The sequence below is a fragment of the Neomonachus schauinslandi genome, chromosome 1 (assembly GCF_002201575.2).
Source record: "Neomonachus schauinslandi chromosome 1, ASM220157v2, whole genome shotgun sequence".
NCBI classification, from domain to species: domain Eukaryota; kingdom Metazoa; phylum Chordata; class Mammalia; order Carnivora; family Phocidae; genus Neomonachus; species Neomonachus schauinslandi.
In genome coordinates, this window is record NC_058403.1 from 58,164,546 (window position 1) to 58,179,101 (window position 14,556).

At 39.9% G+C, this 14,556-nt stretch overlaps 2 protein-coding genes across 4 annotated transcripts in view; one reads left to right on the plus strand and one right to left on the minus strand.

Moving 5' to 3' along the window:
• NAA50 (N-alpha-acetyltransferase 50, NatE catalytic subunit) overlaps nucleotides 1-4,627 on the minus strand; it is a 27,569-nt gene extending 22,942 nt beyond the window's left edge. For both annotated transcript variants that reach the window (XM_021692490.1, XM_021692489.1), the window contains exon 1: nucleotides 4,323-4,627. In XM_021692490.1, coding sequence (XP_021548165.1) covers nucleotides 4,323-4,330 — 8 coding nt within the window. In that variant the 5' untranslated portion in view covers nucleotides 4,331-4,627. The remainder of the gene's footprint in view (nucleotides 1-4,322) is intronic.
• A 373-nt stretch (nucleotides 4,628-5,000) lies between these two features.
• Nucleotides 5,001-14,556, plus strand: part of ATP6V1A (ATPase H+ transporting V1 subunit A) — a 58,115-nt gene continuing 48,559 nt past the window's right edge. Inside the window, exon 1 of one of the 2 annotated variants that reach the window (XM_044919700.1) lies at nucleotides 5,001-5,485. The gene's annotated coding sequence lies outside the window, so the exon portion shown is untranslated. The remainder of the gene's footprint in view (nucleotides 5,486-14,556) is intronic. The other variant, XM_021692384.1, reaches the window with a different exon arrangement.

Consider the following 14,556-nt stretch of genomic DNA (forward strand, 5'->3'; position numbering starts at 1 on the left):
CAGAGAGAGACACAGCAAGAGAGGGAACACAAGCAGGGGGAGTGGGATAGGGAGAAGCGGACTTCCCGCCGAGCAGGGAGCCCAATGCGGGGCTCGATCCCAGGACCCTGGGATCATGACCTGAGCCGAAGGCAGACGCTTAACGACTGAGCCACCCAGGCGCCCCGGAAGATAATGCTTTATATGGATAACCTTTAAAAATCTTTTTCAACCCCAAAATTCATGATTATTCTTTGTTCAGAACTTTACCAACAGTTGTACACAATTTTTGGAAAAAAAATCACAACACTGATGGCAACACAGCATTAGTCACCAATGCACACATGTGTATTGGTAGCAGATCTTTCTAAATTATATAATGATTTTATTTACAGACAGATACAAACATCTGATCTTATGATTTATGGTGTAGTTGTACCTGATCATTTACATATTGAAATAAATATCTTATAGTTTACTTTTATTTCTCCCTTATGTTGGTTACACCATTATACTGACTTTCTAAAAAATTGTGGCACGGGTAGGTTATATTTTATGTGAATTCGTCTCAACAAAGCAAGGGAATATTACAAAGTATTTTAAAATACAGTATCTCAATCCACATCCCACAAATGACCGGCTTCATAGGAGGAGTATGAATTGGAGGTTTACAGAAGTTAGTGAATTCTCCTTCAGCCTCACTGCCTGTCCCCTCTACAAAAACAGCAGTACAACCTTAAAAAAAAAACAAAAAACCACCTGTTTTACCGAAGTATAGAATATGTATGGTAAAGAGCACAAATCTTGTTCACACCTCATTGACTTTTTTACATATGTATACATCTACGCAGTCGATACCCAAAGTAAAGTTAGAGAATATTTCTAGCACTTCAGAAAACTCTCTTGTGCTCCTTATGCTGTCAGAGGTAACCATACTTTAACATAGATTCTTTTGACTGCAGAATCTCCTATTTTGAACTGCACCATTCTATATATTGTATATATTATTATCTACTTCCCCATCTTTACTTTGCATGTATTCATATTTTGTTAAGGACTTTTCTTTTTTTTAAGTAAGCTCCTCGCCCAGCATAGATCCCAATATGGTGCCGAACTCCCAACCAGATCAAAACCCAAGCTGAGATCCAGAGCCAGAAGCTCAACAGACTGAGCCACTCAGGCGCCGCTAAAGACACTTTTACTAGAACTAATTTATACCTCTTTGCTACAATTCAAAGGTATATGGATTCAGTTTTACTCTCTATTATACTAACTAGTTATATTGCCATCTCAGTCATGGCTGTGACTTCTTGCTTGAGTATCACCTTCCCTAGAGAATAATAGATAAAAATTATCAGCTTACCATCCACAAATTCAACCTACAACATCCCTGGTCCATAAAAACAAGCAGCTTCAGTACAAAGGAAATAACATCTTGTAATATACCCTCAAGTTTCTCGACCATGCATATAAATACATGCAGTAATTAAAAACTGTATGGAGGAAAGGCAAATACATGCCAACACAATGGAATGTCCTACTGCTATTACTAACAAAAACAAAGTATAAATATGAAGAAGTTTTAAAATAAAGTTTTAAAAGTTTTAAAGATAAAGTTTTAAAAGTTTGAAAATGATAGGCAATACAGGCAACGACATAAAACATTTAAATAGATTGATTTAGAGTCAGAAGTTCTTCATGTTTCGAATTTTAGGTATTTCTATTCAACTTATAGAGTTAGCTCAATATACAGTAAAACACTTAGCAAATAAAATTTCATACAAAAATATATAATCAGGACCACGGTTTCGTTTTCACAGGCCTTTCCAAATCAAGAGTCAGGACTATAATGCTAACCACATTGTGCATGGTGATACAAATCTTTGAACTATAGGACCTTAGAATCTTTTTAAATAATGTCTATTGCCTTCATTTTTTCTGTGCCTTAATATAAGACTTAGAAATGGAAAAAGTTTTGAAGTCCCATCTTACCTGGTAGTTCTTCATCCGGGATGTTAAAGAGACTATTCCTGTGAAATCATCTTAAAAGTTTACCATCAGGAACACAACTTAAGGGGTGCCTGGGTGGCTCAATCGGTTAAGCGGCTGCCTTCCGCTCAGGTCATGATCCCAGAGTCCTGGAATCGAGCCCCACATCTGGCTCCTTGCTCAGCGGGGAGCCTGCTTCTCCCTCTGCCTGCCTGCCCCTCCCCCTGCTTGTGCTTTCTCTCTCTCTCTCTCTCTCTCTCTCTCGTTCTGTGTCAAATAAATAAATAAATAAATCTTAAAAAAAAAAAAAAAAGGAACACAACTTTAAGTTTCCCATCATAAGTGATAGGAACTAGACTTAAAGACTCTTCATTTCGGGGATAGTTGCTGGCTTGCGGTAAAATTCAGTAACTATAAATTTCCTCTAGATTTGGCCAGTTACTCATTTCTGGGGATTTGCCACCATCCCCAGAATAATAAATCACCATTGTTACACATAAATCACCATTTTAAGTAAAAAGATAATGCCTCATGAGTGTATTAACTGAAGGTAGATTGTGAATAATACCACTGTTTGACCCCATTTCTATTGCCAAGTTAGGTATCAGAAAGAACATTACATGGTCTAGCAAGACTGAGCTAGACCAAAGATTTGGATCTAAACACCCAGAATAATTTCTTGGAAGTCCTCCTTTATAAATCCATGCAGTCTCAACTCAGGAACTATTCAGCCTCATTTTTAGTACTCTAACAGAACAAGATGAGTATTGTGTGCCGATAAGAATAAAAAACGAGGGGCACCTGGGTGCCTAAGTCCATTAAGCGTCTGCCTTTGTCTGGGGTCATGGTCCCAGGGTCCTGAGATCCAGCCCCCCAGGGCTCCCTGCTCAGCAGGGAGTCTATTTCTCCCTCTCCCCCCTGCTCCTGCTACCAAATAAATAAAACCTTAAAAAAAAAAAAAAAAAAGAATAAAGGAGTAAGAGAAAGCACCCATGTTCAAGGGAAAAGAAAAATCTCACTAAATTATACTGGATCATAAATATAATAGCCAAACTTCCTAGATCATGATTCAAGTGCTACAAATACTTCTCATACCTCAATTAGTATCCTGATCGGAACTTCAGAACTTGATGTTTAATATAGTGCAGGTACTATGAAAATTTCACGATTTCTGAATTTAATGTAAAACACACAATTCAGCATTAGAATGAATTTCCAATATTTAAAGCAAAATCAGAGTAAGGAATCATGTACAGACCTAAGGCCAATTAACCCTTCTTGGACCTCTTCGACTCCAATCACATATACACACCGAGAGCCTTGTTGTTTTAGGCAGCATGAGATTATCTCGAAGACTGACTTTTATTTCATCCTCAAAAGGCTGAACAGTTTGAAAGGCTTCACTAACTCAACACATAGTAACAATTCTTTAACTGACTTGCTATAATAGAAAAAAATTCAGCCATCTCAGAAAGCTTTTAACATTGATAAAAGGAGAGCTCCAAAACGGCTAAATTAGGAAATATTTTAAAACACCGTGTTATGTAATTAATATTTTAATAGTATATAATTTAATAGTATGGTGATGGCCAAATGGAAGTAGTTGAACCAAAATAATCCCTAATTTTATCCAAAAGGGAAACTGAAAAAATATTAATTTTGCTAATCACCTGAAAAAAGCTTCGTAGTAGTAATCAAGGACCCCCCACCCCCACAGACACAGGGGCAGTAGCAAACTACTGGAGCAATAGCTCCACCTACTGATCAACAATACTTCCTTAAACATTTTGGCACCCCAAGACTACAGAGCTCACGCTCTCTCCCCCTCCTCCACTCGCTCTGACCCAACCCAAATCCAGTTGAGTCACTAGCTCTTAATACTCCTCTCCATGCTCTTTATTCCAATTCTTTCTCGCTCCAGAAGGTTCTGCACAACTCCCAAGTGTGAATAAGACTGAAAGGTGTCAGAGACCGCAGGTCCTAGGGTTGAGCATGGATCTGAAGAGGACAACCAGTCCACTCCAGTTGGAGTGGTGGGCCGGGGGTGGCTCAGCCGTCCGCTCCCGGGTAGGAGACCCAAGGCGCCTCACAAGAGCTTTTCCCTGTTGCCCCACTCAGCTGCTAGTCTCCGTTCAACCCACACTCGCCCCCCGGGCCGAAATCCTGGCTTCCCCGGGTCCTGCCTCTGCTGGCCCTTCAGCCCGCCAACAGCCCCGCGCCGAGCATCCGCCCCCTCCGTTGAACAGAGAGAAGCCCAGAAATCTCCCTCCGCCGGGTCTTCGCCCGGAGTCTCTCCCCGTCTTCGCAGCCCCTCTTCCCTGCCGGCCCGGCCCTGCCCGGCTGCCCTTCCTCACCCTTTCATCTTCCCCGCCTGCTGAGGCCGTTGTTACCACCGATATCAACGCCGTTGTCGTCGCCGCCCTGAGCTCTCCGCGCCCTCAGCTCGGGCCACTCAACCCCCACAAGCCGGCCTCCCCGCCTAAGGCAGGGAGCTGAGCGGGTGACGGAGGCCGCGAGAGTCAAGCGCAGCCCTGCGTCTCCGAAGGGGGCGGGGGTGTCTCCCGCCGCCGCGCTGTGCCGCCGCTTCTCCACACGTGCACACCGGGCAATCCACTCCCGCCCGCCGCAGCCGCCAGCCAGACCCGCCGCCGCGCTGTGACCTTTCACCCCGCCCCCTCTGCGCGCCGGCGCGCCGGCCGCCTCGCGCGCAGCCGCACTGCTGGCCTCCGCGCACCCTTCCCCCTCCACTTCAGGACCTCCATTTTCCTACTGGGCTGTGGCCTGTGGCGTCATCTTTCTCCTCCCATCCCTTACGACACTACTTGTGGGGCTTGCGTGGTAGGCCCTGGCGGTAAAATCCGGATTTTTCCACCCTTCCCTCTCTTCTCCAATTTTAGCAAGATCGATCTTCCCCGACCCGGTCTTGTTCTTCCAGTTGGTAGTCTCCAGAATGACCTTCAAACGCTGTCTCTTAATAAGATTTTATAAAGATGGTTCTTCTAAATGTAAAGAAATCTGTGGTAGACTCAAACAAATGAGATGTTTTTAAGACCAACGTAATTAACAATCGGCCGGATAACTTGGCTTCTGTCCAGCACGATCCAAGTTTTGAGATCATGTGATTGCCTGGGATTAAGCCTGGTATTTTACCGGCGGGCCACTGTGGGACAGAACGTCGTCGCCATTTCCGGTCCCTAGACCATAGCATAAACGTCACTTCCTTAGCAATGCACTTTAACCCATTTCACGCACGCCCTCTACATTACACTTTACGACACAATCTTTGTGAAATTTTTGTTTTTTCTCTGATTTCATCGCAAGAAAGTTAATGTTAAAACGATTCGCAAAAATACAGGTCCTCGAAATGCAGCACGCCTGCCTCGGGGCGGCAGGGCGGAGCTCGAGGTCACGTGACTGTCTAGGCCCGCCCCCTTCTGCAGCTGAAGACTTCCCCTCCCGCAGTGACAGAGCCTCTGGTCCGTGATCCGTACTGTTTCTGCACCTCGCGCCCCGGTAGGTGAGCGGCGACCGGTAACCGGCGACTGGTGGGAATAGGAGAGGGGGTGGGAAGAGAAGAGAAAGTGTGAACGGCGGCCTCTGTTGTCCGGGGCTTCCTCCCCGCTGTCATCCTGCACTGGCTAGGAAGCTCTTTTTTCCAGTTCTGACCCTCGCTTCCCCCACTGTGGTCGCCCCCGCCACTGAGGGGTGAGACGTCTACCTTTCCCGGGGTTGGGGATGAGTGCGGCCATTATGGTTCTCTATTCGGAGTCTTTGGGGCTTCGGGTAGTGGGTTTGGTTCAGCCATTTCTCAGGGTCCGCAGTAGTCTCCAGGTCTTATTCTCCAAAGCCCATTCTTTTGCAGAGGCCCTGCTCGGTCTTCAGCCTTGGGCTGGGAAGCTGGGAGGTAGGAAAAACCCTGGAGGCAGAGGCGTCTCCGGTGAGACAGGCTTGGGAGAGAATGCCACTGATGTGGCCCTCACTGCGGAGTCACTGTAAAGCTTGCTCCAAATGCGCTTTCTCAGTAATTCGGAGTTTTTAATCTGACCTCCCTGTGTGAGGCGTTCTGTAGATGCTCACAGAATTTGGTTGGGCCTGGAAGGGTAAAAACAGGCCTTTTACCTTTCTCTGATTTTATGGTGCAGGAAGGGAGAAAACAGTTGAAAGAATAAAGATGTATTGGCTTCAAAACAGGAGGTGTTGGTAATGCGACAGTCTCAATTGAATGGGGAGGCGTTGAAAGATGATGGTGTTGCGGTTTCGTGCTCTGCAGGAGACCCAGACTAGCTTATGGAAAAGTGACTGGTTTCCCCGACAGGGAAGTAATTCTTAAGAAACTGATTGGGCTGGAAATAAAATGAAATCAATTTGACCTTAAACTTAGAGGCAAGAAGGTTAAGTCAAGATACCGCTTACTTCATATTTTCTGCCTTTGACATTCTCTTTTGTCCTTTCTACCTGAAATCCTACTTAATTGCTGTTCCCAATCAATTCCTGACCAGTGGTAAATTTATATTAAGTAGCACTTATATTACTCCTTAGCCTTCCAATTTGTATAACTCCAAGTGATTTCTTCAGATTTTGATGAATAGTGATTTGTGAAAATACAGAATTATTTTGCTTAGGTTTTTGCCCAGCCCAATGTACTCCCACTTCATATATAATGTAGTAACCAGTGTTTTGACCCTAAACAATGTGCTTTAGGGAAGAGTGTTTTTCAGTTTGGGGTTAAACTCCTTTATTTATACTGCAAACTCAGAAAGTCCCCTGGTTCTTTTAAATTGAAAGACCTTACAGAAATTATGATTTTTAAAATTTAAATTATACTTTTTTAAAATCTGAAAAGTCATATCCTCTGTTAAACCTTGTAGTTTTCTAGCCAACATAATAAAAGAATCCATTAGAAAGACGGCTGAAAAGTGAGGAAGATGGAATTCTTTATCTTTGAGTAGTGGATGTGACTGATTTGTTTTTGTTTTTCTGTATCATCCAAATTCTCTACAATAAACTGATTTTGTTAAGGGGAACAAAAGGTTAAAATTCTAGTGTAATATTAATTTAACAAAATATTTTTATAGTAAGTTCAAAATAGAAAAACTGACCTATTGATGCTCTTTGCTAGAAAACATAACTTTAAAAAATGTTTGTTGCTTTCCCTATGTAATAAATAAGACCACTATCCTGGATTTACAGTTTTAGCTATGGTCCTAGTCTACAGGTATGTTTATGTAGCCATGCCTGCTACCAAAATAAATATAGTTTCATCTATTAGTTTGCTCCAGAGTGATGGTCTCTGATCTCTAGAGGAGAGAAAAACATAAGCAGTGTTGCTTCATTGGCCAGGTGACATTCCACCAAATAAGCCACATTTTTTAAAAGCTCTGGAAGTCCAAACCAGTCCTGTCTGGGTGAGACCAAAGTAGGAAAGAGAAAAACCAGCTAAAGAGCGTTGAATCCTAGAGGGGAAGATGTCAATATGAAAGAGGTTGTGAATGAGTCTGCAGTTTTACTTCACAATTTCCCCAATTTTAGGGAACTCTGAAAGCAGTAGCTTAGACCACTAATGAAATTAGCAGCAGGAATTGGTGACGAAATTAGCAGCAGAAATTGGTGACTAAATTGCTATTAAAGTTGAGTGTGAAAAAGAGCTTTAACATTATTCATAATTCATACACAAACAAGTGATGAAGCTAGAAAGCCATTTCTGAAACTAGTTTGCCTTTTTTTATTGTTTTTTTTAAGATTTTATTTATTTATTTTAGAGATAGAGAGAGCTGGGGTAGGAGCAGAGAGAGAGGGCTAAGCAGAGTCCACGCTTGAGTGCGCAGAGCCTGAGGCTTGGGGCTTGATCCCACAACCCTGAGATCATGACCCTAGCCAAAATCAGGAGTCAGACACTTAACTGACTGAGCCATCCAGGCGCCCCTGAAACTAGCTTTTTATCAGTTTATGAATATTACATGGAAAAACCTTAACATTCATTAGGGAATTGTGCTGTAGTCCCAACAGTAATTGACCCACAAGAGTTTTTGTGTTAAGGTCCCTGACACTGCTTACTCTGAGGTCGAAGTCTTCTTAACATTTCTCTGCCTTTATAGATTATCAGCACCACCAAAAATGCTTTGTCCCCCTATTGGCAGAACTAGCCCCTTAGTCCTATAGCACACACAGTATTTTCTGTTCTTCTATTTTCACTTCTAGCACATTGTATTTGATTACTGTTGGCTGGGCTGTTCCTTAGTAAACCATAAAGCTTCTAGGAGTTCAAGGCTAGTGACTCTACTGTTGTCTTTAGAACCAGGATGCTGAAGTACCTGATGAGTCTTTAGTAAATTTTATTTATTTATTTATTGGATGAATGTTTGACAGTTAGGAAGGTTAAACTAGTTTTAAACCTCTTAAAAATCATAGCTCCTTCTAAAGTTGTGTACTAGGTATTAGTTTTCAAATATAAATTGGTAATAATAACCATCCAAATCATGGATAGACAGAAACGTAGACTTTATTAACGCAGTGATCAACTTATTTTCACAGTGTATATGTTCACTAGTAGATATGGTTATCATCCAAATATGGAAGAGAAGGGAAGAAGAGTGAGTTGTCAAAATGTGGCTCTGATGGGGTGGCTGGGTGATGGACACTGGGGAGGGTATGTGCTACGGTGAGCACTGTGAATTGTGTAAGACTGTTGAATCACAGATCTGTACCTCTGAAACAAATAATACATTATATGTTAAAAAAAAAAAGATATTAGGAAGGGAAAAATGAAGGGGGGTTAATCGGAGGGGGAGACGAACCATGAGAGACTATGGACTCTGAGAAACAGAGGGTTCTAGAGGGGAGGGGGTGGGGAGAGGGGTTAGCCTGGTGATGGGTATTAAAGAGGGCATGTATTGAATGGAGCACTGGGTGTTATACGCAAACAATGAATCATGGAACACTACATCAAAAACTAATGATGTAATGTATGGTGATTAACATAACATAATAAAATAAAATTTTTTAAAAATGTGGCTCTGTGTAGGCTACAAGTGATACAGCACTAAAATAAAAATCAGAGGAGGAGTGTTCAGCCTTGCCGCTTTAGTTACATGCTTTTTAAAGTAAAGTTGGGAGTGGAGGCTTAGGATTTGATACTTGAGAAATCTTCCTCTCAAGGGTATTTATCAAGTGAGATAAACCCTAGGTAATCTATGTGAAAGTATTTTAAAAACTAAGTGGTATTTAAATGTAAAGCAATATACTGTAAACTTTATGAGAATAGATTTCCCAATCATACAGACCTGGGTTCAGGTTCTGGCCCTACCACTTATTTAGGATGTGTGACCTTGGACAGTTTATTTAATCTAAGCTTAACTTTTCTCATATTTAAGTTTATCCCATAGGTGCTATTAAATTATAAATTATATCATGAATACAGGGGGCCTAGTACATACTTTGTAAATTTTTGTTAACTTTACTCATATCTGGTTTGGTTTTATATACTGAAAAATTTTTTTAAAGATTTTATTTACCTGGGCGCCTGGGTGGCTCAGTTGGTTAAGCGACTGCCTTCAGCTCAGGTCATGATCCTGGAGTCCCGGGATCGAGTCCCGCATCGGGCTCCCTGCTCGGCAGGGAGTCTGCTTCTCCCTCTGACCCTCCTCCCTCTCATGCTCTCTGTCTCTCACTCTCTCTGTCTCAAATAAATAAATAAATAAAATCTTTAAAAAAAAAAAAAAGATTTTATTTACTTAAGACACAGAGAGAGCGCACAAGGGAGCGGAAAGAGCATGAGCTGGGGGGAGGAGCAGAAGCAGGCTCCTAGCTGAGCAGGGAGCCCAGTGTGGGGCTGGATCCCAGGGTCCTGGGATCATGACCTGAGCCGAAGGCAGACGCTCAACGACTGAGCCACCCAGGCGCCTCCTATATACTGAATTTTTAAAGGAGACTTAAGGCATCCTATAAAATTGAGGAACAGGTTTGGGATGTAGAGAAACAAATAGAATTTGTTGAGGTTATTACTAAAAAATAGAGGAACTAGAAAAATGCACTTATAGCAAAGATTATAAAACAGATTTATCAATAGAAGCTGAGAAATATCAACATTATTAGTCCCATTATTTTGGCAACTGCAGTGACTTAATATTTTTTATATAGATTTTCCAAAGCTTATGATTATTAATATGTGGAAACAATTTAAGGAGGTAGTTCTTCTCTTTTTAAATTTTTATCTCTATAGTGGGTTATAGAAATGTATTAAAATTGTACAGAGCTATAGAGCAGGGACTTTTGAGTTTATGCTTATGTTTAAAAAATTTGCCTTTTATTTTACATGTCTTTATATCTCATTTTTGTCCTCATATGAAGTAGACAGGGGAATATAGAGATTATAACAGGGACATGAGCTGCAGTAAAAAATTTTTCCTTCTAAATTCATGATTCACAAAGATTAGTGGTTTTATATTGGAAAATACCAGTAAATTAAACAGTAATTGAAGTATAGTTATCATGAGTTTATGTTTCACTTTAATCCTGAAAAATTTATTACTCATACTCATTTGTTCTAAGGAGAGATTTTATGAGGAGATTATTGAATGTGATGTCAACTTCTGTATTTTGGTGAAATAAATTGTGGTCAGTGTTTTCCATTTAACTTTCTTCTGTAGAAACTTTAAAAGTATTACAATTTTGTTTTTTCCTATTGTGAAATGAAAGTGACTCTGGTTTGTGTAAGTATTCCTTTATGCATATAGTATATACATATTGTATGTATAGTAAATACATATATATACATATATATGTTTTTGTGTGTATGTATTTGTAAAGAGAACTGGAATGGATATATATATTCACAGTATAGACTTCTTTTTACTTGAGACTATCAAGGCTGTTTTTAAAATTAGCTAACTACTGTGAATAAAATTATCTATGACTAATTTATTTAAAATTCCCCTTTATATTGTGTGTAGTTAGCTCTATTTAATAAATTTTACAACCATGATTAGACTGTTTTTAAAAATTGGTATTCATAGGTATTTTCAGATTTAACCTGTGCTATTGGTATCAAAAAATTTTCAGTTTTGAATCTTAATGCTCTAATATTGTTTTTTGGGTGATAAACCTTTTTTTTTTTTTTTAAGATTTTATTTATTTATTTGACACAGAGAGAGACAGCAAGAGAGGGAACATAAGCAGGGGGAGTGGGAGAGGGAGAAGCAGGCCTCCCGCTGAGCAGGGAGCCCAATGTGGGGCTCGATCCCAGGACCCTGAGTTCATGACCCGAGCTGAACGCAGTCACTTAACTGACTGCCTGCTCAACGGGAAGCCTCCTTCTCCCTCTCCCCTTCCCCCTGCTTGTGTTCCCTCTCTTGCTGTGTCTCTCTCTGTCAAATAAGTAAATAAAATCTTAAAAATAAAAAAATAAATAAAAAATAAAAAAATCTGTGGATGTTGTAATTCAGCTGAATAAAGCCCCCTCCCCTCCCCCCCCAATGCCCACTGCCTAATTCTTCATTACCTAAGACCAGGACTTACCGATTACTGAAAACCCATTTTTCACAAGAAAATACATAATTATTCAAACATTTAGCTATCACATTCTCAATGGTCTTATTAACTGGCAATCTGATTCCCTATTTAATTATTTGAAAGCACTTACATAATTGTTTTGGTACATAAAATTGGCAACTTTCACAATTATTAACCATCATAGCATTTTACTCTTTTAATAATATACATTGACAATTGTAGCATTTTGCTCTTTCAATGGTACACATTCAAACTTCAGTTTATAGCATTTCAACGCATAAATCACATAGGCAACACTGCAAATCATAACGAGAATACTTACATTATTTGAAAGTAACAAGAAGTCCAAATGTCATACTTTGTTACACTGACATTGCTACACTGAGTAGATATGATGGGTAGCCTATGCTATCACAAGATGATAGATCACTCATAATTCAGGGATGCTAGAAATGTTCAAGGCATTTAGCTACTCAGCTTCCCAAAAACTCAAGCTAAATGATTTGGCAGATTTCGGCACAATACTGAGGACAAATCTGAACTTTTGTTCATTGCTAAATTGGAGAGTAATTTGGCCATACCCATCAGATTTCAAAATGTACATATCCTTTGACTCAGTTCTTCCATCTCCAGGAATTTCCTTAATGTGTACAAAATGTCCTATTATCAAAATATTATAGCCTGTTCCTTATAGCAAAAGTTTGTAAACATCCATTACTATGGAGACTAGTTAAATAACTTGTCATACTATAAATAGCTGTAATACTCGGCGATATTAAGATAGACTCTGGGGGCGCCTGGGTGGCTCAGATGGTTAAGCGTCTGCCTTCGGCTCAGGTCATGATCCCGGGGTCCTGGGATCGAGTCCCATGTCGGGCTCCCGGCTCAGCGGGGAGCCTGCTTCTCCCTCTGACCCTCTCCCCTCTCATGCTGTTTCTCTCTCGCTCGCTCTCTAAAAAATAAATAAAATCTTTAAAAAAAAAAAAAAAGATAGACTCTGGAAAGAGATGCCCTGGATTCAAATTCTGAGTCCTATTATGAATTGTGTGACATTGCTGGGCATTTAACCACCCCATGCCTAATTTGCTTCATTTATGAAATGGGGACAAATACAGCACCTATTTCATAAGGTTTCTGTGAGGCTTCCATGAATGAATACAACTAAAACATTAAGAAAAGTGCCTGGATCAGTAGTAAACTCTCAATAAATGTTACAAATGATGATGATGACACATTAGTACAATTGAATACTAGACTATTATTTAAAAGAATGATGTAGCTTTAACTGTACAAATGTGGAAAGATCCCCAAGATAACATTGCTAAGTGAAAAATGTAATGTCCAGAACAATGTGAAGAGGTATTACCTTTGTGAAAAAAAATAAGGATTGAGAAAGGAGAAAACACACACATATAAGTACATAATTTTTACTGCCTTTGTACATGTATTATCCATTCAACTTGATTAAAAATATTATTGAATGATTCAATGAGTGCTAAAACAAGGCAAGTAATAAAATTACTATATATACCTAACTGAACAAAGAGCATAGTAACTAAATAATAATGGCAAATATTTATATAGATCTTATGTGCCAATAGTTATCTAACCACTTTTCTTATATAATTCATTTAATCCTCACAACACTTAACAAAGTAAATACTCTTATTATCTTTATTTTAAAGCTGAGAAAAATTAAGAAAGATAAAAGCAACTTCCCCCAAAGTCACACTGCTAGGAAGTAGCAGAGCCAGGATGTGACCCAGTCTATCTCCAGTACTTATGCCCTTAACCTCCTTGCTATGTTGCCTCTCAATACTGCTTGAAAATTACTTGTTATTTACATATATTCCAATTCTTTTCAAAAAGAAATTTGTATGTGTTGTGATAAAGAACATATATACTATCAAGTTAATAATACTGGTAATGAAAAGAGGAAAACAAAGATGAACATGAGAAACAAATACAGATGCTTTAAACATGCAACAAATCCAACTCTAAAGCATCTGCCTTTTTTTTTTTTAAGATTTATTTATTTGTCAGAGAGAGAGAGCACAAGCAGGGGGAACGGCAGAGGGAGAGGGAGAAGCAGACTCCCCACTGAGCAGGGACCCCGACAAGGGGCTCAATCCCAGGACCCCGGGATCATGACCTGAGCCCAAGGCAGATGCTTAACGACTGACGACTGAGACACCCAGGCGCCCCATCCACAGATTGTTTTAAATATACTTCTGCTCAGTGTCCTCTGTCTCATTGGTTTCAAGAAAAGGAAAAAATTATCATTAATTCAAAAAGCAGGCTGACTGACACCAAATTCTTTAATGTGATCCAAAGCAGACACAAAATACAGAATCTGCTCAGGTCCCAGCTTAGTGTACCTACAGTGCTCGAATGTACCTACAGTACTTGAATGCAGATTTATAGTACTTGCTATTTTTCAGCAGAGTGTGTGTATGTGAGTGTTTTAAATATGATCTCATCCTCACCCAAAGATACTGTTGGATAACGAGGGTGGGGGAAATACCTATAAAGAGGCAGAGATAAACAGGCTATCAATTCTTTATTGTGAACTATTTCTACTTCAAACTAGAGCAGTATAAAACAATAGACAATAACTCTCCCTCTACCTTTATCCTCCGAATGAGTCATTAACCTTAGCAACTTTGATATCCAAAATATTAGAGCTTAACCTTCGTCTTGGAAGACAAACCTTTCTATACCTCATATTTCAAAAATTCATTCAAGATAGGGTTAAGATTTTCCTAAATCCTCATCCAAGATATTGCCTTAAGTTCTGTTCTGAAAACATAGATGAGTAAGTACTTTAAAGGCATATCTGACTCCTGTATTCCTGAGCTGTTAAGTATTCCCAGGACTTGCTGAACTTGACAGTATTGAAGTGTGCTCATACAGCCTTATCAGGAGCCACATAAATTCATTTTAAACAAACAGACAAAAACCTGTTTGGCTGTTTTTGATGGTTCCCCCTGTGATGTTCCTGGGGTTAAGATTCTCTTATGAGTTTCATAAGCCATGTTGTCTTTTATAACTATTAGTTGACAAGTAAAAACAAAAATGAAT